Source organism: Elephantulus edwardii, unplaced genomic scaffold (assembly GCF_000299155.1).
Source record: "Elephantulus edwardii isolate Elephantulus edwardi_28Jun2011 unplaced genomic scaffold, EleEdw1.0 scaffold00257, whole genome shotgun sequence".
Lineage (NCBI taxonomy): Eukaryota > Metazoa > Chordata > Mammalia > Macroscelidea > Macroscelididae > Elephantulus > Elephantulus edwardii.
Window position 1 is genome coordinate 3412648 of NW_006400007.1, and position 9530 is coordinate 3422177.

Consider the following 9530-nt stretch of genomic DNA (forward strand, 5'->3'; position numbering starts at 1 on the left):
AACGTCAGCTTCTTCCTGAATTTCCAGCCTGATGGCCTCTCCGTTGGCTTTCCAATTTCTGATATAACAAATCATTTTTGTTTTTATTTCTGATAAATCTTGATTAATACAACTCATAGGTGATAAAATCAGAATAACGTCTGTATATTAACAAAGTTAATAATACTGTACCAATGATTGTTTTTTGTTTCGTCAAAGATGCATGGTTATATAAATTAGTAACCTTGAGGGAAGCTGCTGTCTGAACTTTCTCAGCAATTTTTCTAATTCTAAAATCTTCCCCCATAAGAAGTTTATTTGAAAAGGGCATAATATAGGAAAAAAGGTGGAGAAGGGACTCTCTTTTTATTTCTAAGTTTAACCCAGTATTTCACCTGTTTTGCTTATTCTTATGTTTTCACCACAGTCTTAACACCTTTACATTAATGTCTCTGCTAATGTTTATTAAAACAATACCACTTTGGGAAAAAAAAAAAAAAAATAAAAATGAGAAGACTGAAGCTGTGAGAAATTTGAACCATTTTCCAAAGATCAAGTGACTGAAAACGAAACCTCTGACTTCGAGTAGTCGATTCCAGTTCGTAACCACCCCCCATCAGGTTTGCAAAAGTATGAGTCTTTACAGAAGAGGCTGTCCATCTTTCTCCAGCTGAGCACCTGGTGGATATAAGCTGCCAACCTTTAGCAGCCTGATGCGTTACTTACTCTGCTACCAGGGCCTTTTTTCAAATGACTTAGAGGAGGCAGAATTGGGTTTTTGAGCCATAAATCCATGCTAGGACTTTTAGGGCTTGAGAAGCACAGAGTGATTTTGTTCTTTTTGTAAGTAGCGGGTAGTGGTAATTGCAGATAGAAGCTTGGGTCATGTCATAGAGTTGTGATGATCTTCCTCCGAGTCACTTCAGACTGTTGCAAATTCCCTTTTTCTCAACTTTCTTTTTTTCACTAGTAAATTTAAAAATAAGTTGTTGGGTTTTTTAAATTCTTCCTGTCTTGAGAATTTCTTTTGGTACAGGCAAGATCATTGAATTTACCAGTAGTAAAGTCATCTTTGGGAATTTTTGATATTTTTGTTTTAATAGTTATTGAGTTAACTTTTCTTAAGATTGAACATGCTGTTTTGTAGAATTCAGCCACATTTTTTGGAATTAAATGTGTGCCTGTTTCTTAAAGATGTGATTTCAAGTAAATTCAAGAATTTTTAAGTTCTCTTAAAAAAAGAAAGTATCATAAAAGAAGGACAAGCCAGTGAATTCTGCTCACTAGATCCTGAGGTAATTAATGTTAGATTTTTGGCAAATTTTAGGATTGTAGATCTTATTTTGAGTTTTTTATCTCTAAATCTTCTAAAGAAATTTATATTTTCTTTATCTGTTTTAGCACAACTAAAAATATGCATGTTATTTTTCTTCTTACTAATTTATAATGTTAAAACCTTCATTCTATAAGGAAAAAATTACTTCATTGATTCTTAGAACATAAACCGCCAAGTAAATCTCCATGTCCCTCCTGCATTATCCTCTTATCTGGTAGTAATGATGTTCGGCTTACAGCCATTTTAAGTAGATCCCGAAGGTCATTGCTTTTGAGAGCTGGCTGTTTCCTCCAAAAATGCTGTAGAACACTCTCTCTCTCTGTGTGTGTGTGAATGAGTGAACACTTAGATATTGTTCTGGCTTTTTAAAATGAGGATCCACCTGTGGCTTTAAGGGCTGTTTCTGCAACTGGAGTTTCTGGTGAGGTGGGACTCGATTAAGATGGCACAAGGTACAGGCCAAAACCAGTTTAGAATGTCAGGAGTATGGTATGCTGCTGTTGGGAAGCAGGAAAAATTACACCTGTAGGTGGGTGATAATTTCATTCCTACTTATCTAGTAGAGTATAAATTTAGGTGTTGATTTGCAAATTGGAAAACTTGTATCTATTACAATAATTATCTCTAACTTCTTTAAGTGAAAAGAAAGTTTGTGAATTTCCTTTCCAAAGCAGTTCAGCTTTCAGTTAGTGTATGTTGGGTTAGTAATAACATAGTATATGTAATTGACTTTAGCTTGATTTTTACAAATGATTAATTGCAAAATTTGTCTATTATATATAGAAAGTGAATAGATCACATATGCGTAAAAATCTTTTGAAGCATCGTCTCAATTTATGACCATGATCAACTGATATTTTTCTTTCTCTAAATGTTTTTACATGTTTACTGCAACAAAGAAATTGTACTTTTAAGGAGATTAGGAAATTTAATTTTAAACAATAAGAATTAAGATGGAATTGATCAAGTTTTGCTTTGTATTCTAATTTACTGTACTATAGAAACACCAATTAATCTAAAGTACTCATTGAAAGCCGTTCTGTGTATGGTTTTAATAGAAGTGAGAACATATATTCTTTGCTTTTGTTTTAGAGTCAGATTTTTTATATGTTACTACTTGGAAGAAGGTTTGGAAATAGAAGGCTTATGTTTCTTTAGCTGAAAATAAAGTTTACTTTTTCTCCTTTTTTCCTTTCTTTGGCTAAGTTATATCATTTTCAGAATGGAACAGAAGAATAATATAAAACACATGTAAAATTTCTAACATAAAAAGCCACAGTACAGGTTTGAATCCATTTTGTCAGGTTTAATTATCAAACTCTCCTTTGTAATAAGGAACATTTGCATAATTGTGTTAGGAATGAAAATGATAGATGCCTGAAAAATCTCTATTATTTACAATTTATCTTTTAGTTTGTAAGATTTTTACCATCTTGATTTTTTTTTAATCTGTGCTGTGCTTCTGTCAGTGATGCATTGAGAGAAATATGTTGCGTTTTTGCTGATCATAGATTCAGTCATAAAAGCACTCAGATCTTTAGAATTATGTCTGTACGGTCTTTAATATTTGGTTGAAATGGATGAAACAGTATTGAGTGTAGTAGGCTTTTATTTTCTATCATCAATTTATTTAACATTATCACCAATACAAATGGATATTTTTTTAGACATTATGAAAATAAGCTCTTTTATTTAAAAAAAGCTCTTATATAGATCAGCTTTCCATTTCATGGCATTTTCCATTTCTCAACTGGAGACAGTTTTTTCTCCCAGCAGACATTTGGTAGTGTTGGAGACATTTTAACTGTCACACCTAGGAGGTTGCCACTGACATCTAGTGGATAAAGACCAGAGATGCTGCTCAACATCCTGCAATACACAGGATAACCACTTCCGCTGACAAAGAGAAATATTGATCTGGAGTGAAGTGACATCTGGAGTGTCAAGATTGAGAAACTATGAGAGAAGATGTTTTATTTAGTTATTTCATTAATTGTCCATTTCTCTTTCTCCTTTCTAAGGTTAAAGTGATATTTATAGTTAATATAAAAGCTGAGTAAAAGTAGTTATTTGACTTTTTTTTTACTAGTATAGATATATGTATTTTGTCTTTCAGAGTTTTGTTTTAGGCCATGGTTCATTTTAGCAATTGAATTATGAAATGAAAATAAATTATCAAGATAAACTAATTTCCCAGAAGAGATATTTGAGATTTTATAATCTTGTTTCATCTGATTCTCAGTGGAAGAGTCAGACATCATTGATCTGGAGAAACGGTACTGGTTATTGAAGGCTCAATCCCGGACTGGACGATTTGATTTAGAGACATTTGGCCCATTAGTTTCACCACCTATTCGTCCGTCTCTGAGTGAAGGTAGGAATTACCCGTTTTTTAATAAATATTCATTGGTAAGCACATCTTTCCTTTTCTTTTACACTTAACCACGTTTTAAATAGGTTTGCAAGTTTGTTGCAAATATTATGCATTGGGGGAAGAGTAAATTGGGAATTTAGATTGTAGCCTGTTCAGGATTTTACTTTATACCTTTATAACCTTTCATAAAGAAACTCTGGTAGCATATTGATTACACAAGACCACATTATTAACAAGCTCTGGTAGCCGAGTGGCAAGAAGCTGCCCTGCAATCCAAAGGCACTCAGTTCTAGTCCAATAGCTGCTTCTCGGGAGAAGGCTGGACAATCTCCTCCCCTGCAATAAACTGCCTCTGAAAGCCTGCTGGAGTGTCAGCTATGGGTTGGTTCTGACTCAGCAAAACTCAGCAACAACAAATAATCCTGTGATGTGGCAAAAATCAAAGGCATTGATTAGGAAAGCTATTTCTAACAGTCAATTTACTGCAGACCACCCTCTCTAGCTCTTCTAGACATTGTTCTTCAATTTGAAAGATGATTTTTCCCCTCATAATCATTTTACCATTAACTATATATCCTTTAACACTTGTCAGCTAGCTAACTGCTTCATGCCTCATGCCTCTTATTTTAGATAGCCAATTTATAATGTCCATCCCTATTACCTCAATTCAGAAGAGACAAACATGTTTCTTTCTCTAAAGAATCTTCTATACCTATTTGAACTTTGAGCATCTGCATCTGTCAGCAAATCTTAGTTTAAAGCATTCAATTTTCAGCAATCTCCACTAGCTCAAAAACAAGTGTTGACATTGAAAAATTTCAGTAAGTACCATATGAACAAGAGCCAATGGTAATGAAGGGAAAAGTTCAAGCTGCACTGAAAGCACTGGCAAAACATTAGGCACCAGGAATTGATGGAATGCTATTTGACATGTTTCAACTAACACTACACTGCATGTGCTCACCACAGGAAATTTGAAGGACAGCTGCCTAGCCAACTAACTAGAAGAGAGATCCATATTTGTGTCCATTCCCAAGAGTGGTGATTCAACAGAATGTAGAAATTATAGAACAGTATCGCTCACATCATATACAAGCAAAATATTGCTAACGATCATAAAAAAATTAGTAGAACCATACATTGACAGAGAACTGCCAAAAGTTCAAGCAGGGTTTAGAAGAGACCATGGTGCCAGGAATATCATTGCTGATGTCAAGTGGATCCTGGCTATATGCAGAGGATGCCAGAATAATGTTTTTCTGTGTTTTATTGACTATACAAATGCATTTGACTATGTGGGTGATAGCCAGCTATGGATAATATTGAGAAAGATGGGGATACCAGAGCACTAAATTATGCTCATAAGAAACCTTTGTCTAAACCAGGAAACGATTGCCCAAATAGAGTAAAGGATTAAAATCAAGAAAGATGTGTGTCAAGATTGTCTTTTCTCCATATTTATACAATCTGTATGCTGAGCAAACCATTCAGGAAGCTGGACTTTATAAAGATGAATGTGCCAGCAGGATTGGTGGAAGTCTCAACAGCCTTCATTATGCAGATGATGCAACCTTATTTGCTGAAAATGAGAAAGACTTTAAATGCTTGCTGCAGAAGATCAAAGACTGTAGCTTTTTATATGGATTGCATCTCAATATCAAGAAGACAAAAATCTTCACCATGGACTGATAAGCAACATCATGATAGATAGCTAGCCAGCCAGATAGATAGATAGATAGATATTGCATTGTGCAACTCTGATGTGACATGAGGTACCACTCCAAAGTACTGAGGAACAGTGATGTTCGTTTGATGACTAAGGTGCACCCGATTTAGGCTATGGTCTTTTCAGTCTCACTTGCTATGCCTCAGAGAGCTGGACAACAAATAAGGTTGACAAAAGAAGAATGGATGTCTTTGAGTTGTGTGTGGTGTAGGAGAAGAACATTGAATATTCCATGGACTGTCGAAAGAACAAACATATTTCTTGGAGAAGGCATAGCCAGAGTACTCTTAGGAGGCAAGGATAGCGAAGCTTTGTCTCACATACTTTGGGCATTTTGCTAGGCCATGCCTATAAAGGTAGAGGGTCAGCAAAAGAGGGGAAAACCCCAAAGAAGATAGATTGACACAGTGACTGCAGCATTGGGTTCAAATGTGTCAGAGATGATGAGGATGGCACAGGATAGAACAAGGTTAAGATCTCTCAAGTGCTCATAAGTTTGTTGAGTCTTACTTGACTCAGGGGTGCCTAAAAACACCATCAACCTACTAGCTCATAGTTCATTCACTTAGGTTCTGGTCAGCTCACTTTTGGCCATCTGAGCCAAGATCTAAAGGGCACCAGTTACAAACTCAGGTTCTCACACCTTACTTTGTTTCAGAATAACTGGTCACTTCCTGTCAGCCCTAACCCCTTACATAGGCTAAGTCAGCAGAGTTCTCACTATTCCCTACACTTCAGGTCATCAGCCTTTCTTCATTTATTCTTATCATCTGAGTGTCCTAGAGTAGTGAGTGCCAATGGAACACATCCAAACTTCATTGCTGCATTCTCTCACTCATCAGGTGGACCCAGGTAGTTGCCACAAACAAGCATGTTAGACAGTCTACTTTCTGATTCTCTTTAACTTCCAGTACTGGAAGGGTGCTATTGATGTACATTGGCTTTTCTGGTTTCAGTATACCAAAAAAACAAAAACCACTACTGTCTTGGGATACACAATCTGTATCATTCATATTATTAGCACACTTTAAAGGTAGTTGTCAGGAAGGCTAGAGCTGAAAGGCTTCGACCTTTACCAACTGCAACAGATCAGTTTTTACCTTTTTTAGAGTCAGAAATTGATATGTCCTTAGAAATTAATAATTCCTTTGGGGGAAAAGTCAATCCTTTTTTAAAATATAAAAACTATAGGATTAGATTATTGATAAATTCCCCTTGATCTCTGAGATTTCAAATATTTCCATGCAATATATTAGCATGTAGAAGTCACTCAACTAGAAAATCTCTTATGTTCTGTTGCTTTCTTTTGCTTCAAGAAAGAGCTAGATTTAAGGGATATATTGGCAACATTACAGTGTTTATCTTTGAGTATTCATTTGTAAGTAGTTCACCCTTTTTCTTCTTTTTACTTTTTCTCAGGAATTTTGAGTTCTGACCATTTTGAGAGTTCTTATATCTACTTACCCATTTTTACTTTTTATATATTGTAGTCTTTTTTAACAGAGTTGATAAACGCTAGAGACACACAACACCAGAAACTAAAATATAATGTTGTATTTTCTGGAAGGATGATAAGTTTCTATTCTAATTATGCCAAGAGGAAAAGGAAACCATACCTCCTGTGACAGTGGATATTAGGAGTTACGCTTCCTTTTGTTAGCATGTTGGTATTAATGTTAAAAGTTTGCTCACTATGGCATGGTGTTTCTTTCTTCTTCTATAGGTTTGTTTAATGCTTTTGATGAAAATCGTGACAATCACATAGATTTTAAAGAGATATCTTGTGGGTTATCAGCCTGTTGCAGGGGACCCTTGGCTGAAAGACAAAAATGTAAGTGTTACACAGATTGTTACACTAATTGCAAACTGTACAGATTGGGGGTGGGGGGGAACACACCTTTACACCTAGTTAAGATAGGAAATTTGAAACCTTAGTATGTATTTTTACCAGGTTGACAAATAGTACCTTATGTTGTGGTTTTACAAAGGTCATTGGAAGGAAGAGGTCATCTCTTCTTTTTTTATTATAGTAGTTAATGATCTTTGGCATAAATAATGAAGTTGAGTTTCCTAATAAGTTTGAAATTAATGATAAATTATCAGGGATTTTAAAATTTTAAGCATTTAAGAAATCTTTTTCTGGTAGTCTCTTTAGATAATTTTGTATCTTACATAAATTTAAAATATAACTCATTTTCTGTCACTTGCATACTTTAATATTGTATTAACAAAATGAAATTTATGATCAAAACAAAATTTATTAAATATTAAAGTGGTATTTTTAACCTTGCTAAAGTATTATAATTTCTAAACATTACTAAGTTGAAACAATGTTTCAGAGAAATTAACAGTTTGCAGATAGGCAGTCTCCTCTCATGTGATTAACTGCCTCTGAAAACCCCCTGGAGGGTCCGCTATTGGTCTGTTACAACTCTAAGATATACAACAACAACAACTCAAATTTATTTGTAAGAGTCATTCATTATCATAATCTTTCAAAAATACATCTTCACAAATGTTGCCTATTTCAGAAATATTTGACATTTTTATCTTATTTGGTAATATTAACACTATGATACATTCAGCTGGTTTATTAGTGTAATTATTCTGTTATGGGACTATATGAAATAATTTTTTTACTGAAAAATTCCGATTTCTCTAATTTTGTGTTGATATGTCATTACTCCTTTTTAGCTTTATGACAGGTTCGTCATATTATTTAAATAGTAGCCTAAATATTGAAACTTTATTCAACATTTAACTGAACCGTATTTTACCAAAGCAATGGATTGTCTTCAATAAAGTTCTAGTGTTAAAATACGGAAGCTGACATCTGTGCTTCTCGATTGAGGTTAATTTTTATTGCCTTTTACAGATGTTTTAATTTGAAATTAAATTTTTACTAATGGGCTAATGGAAATTAATAAACTAGAATGATTCACTTGAATTTAATTACCAAAGTTCTACTTTTCTACTTCTTAGCGTGTTGTATATGAACATCACAAAAGAATTGCACTTTATCTATGTGAAAACAACTAAACATACATTAGTTACACTGAAGAGGAAAAGCATAGCTAGTTCTTACAGATTCTTAATATAGGCAATATTGTAAGAAAACAGTCTCCTGTGAGAGTATTAGAAATAATCTTAAGAGCTTCAGTTATCTCCTTAATGCCTATTGTAATACATTTTGTATAGTGAAATGACTCTTTCTGGCTTGCAAGTACTTTGCCTCAGACTTAACTATAGAATAGACTACACCAACTTGGAAAATGGATTAACGAGATTGATCTATGAAATATATACAGAAAGTACTGCTTAGGACTTTCATGACATATTAAAGTCTACTGAAAATAAGAAAATAATCAAAAAAAACACGTGCTTGTGAAAGTATACTAAGTATACTAAAATGTATATCAGAAAATAAAAATAATGTCCCCCTCATTATTAGTTTGCTTCAAGGTGTTTGATGTTGACCGTGATGGAGTTCTTTCCAGGGGTGAACTGAGAGACATGGTGGTTGCACTTTTAGAAGTCTGGAAGGATAACCGCACTGATGATATCCCTGTAAGTTCTGAGTGTATACATTTTATTGTATGGAAATTTCCAATAGAAAAATAGAATGGAGAACTTTATTAAAAAGGAAGAAAGGATTGGTTACTACTTTTAGTTCTTGTATTATACTGTTTAAAATGCTCATTGTTGATTATACAAAATTGAGATGAGTTTAATTTGTTTTAACTTAGAACATTTCATAAACTACACTTATTGTATAAAGGTACTCTGTTGGTATAGATGTGTGTTTAACTACTAGCCAAAGGCCTTGCAACTCTGGTGTTTTGAAAGCATGAGTGTCTCGTTGAGAGATCAGTGGACAGTGAGTGTCATTGAGATTTCAGCATTCAAAACCCAGTGTAGAGCTGTTGTGAGTTGGAACCCATTCAATGGCAGGGAATTGTTTTATTGTGTAACATAACAATGAAACTGGAAAATTATCTTCAATTTTTAAGATAAATATACCATTTATACTAATTAAAAAACAAAAACAGAAAACTTGACAAAAATACCATTTTCTTTAGCCATAGAATAATAAAATAAGAATGTTATCTGATTAC

The 9530-nt window shown here is 33.9% G+C and overlaps 1 protein-coding gene across 1 annotated transcript in view; it reads left to right on the forward strand.

The window, feature by feature from the left end:
• Window positions 1–9530, forward strand: part of USP32 (ubiquitin specific peptidase 32) — a 191442-nt gene that overhangs the window by 107733 nt on the left and 74179 nt on the right. The window contains exons 6-8 of the mRNA XM_006899474.1: window positions 3558–3689; window positions 7139–7246; window positions 8867–8982. Coding sequence (XP_006899536.1) covers window positions 3558–3689; window positions 7139–7246; window positions 8867–8982 — 356 coding nt within the window. The remainder of the gene's footprint in view (window positions 1–3557; window positions 3690–7138; window positions 7247–8866; window positions 8983–9530) is intronic.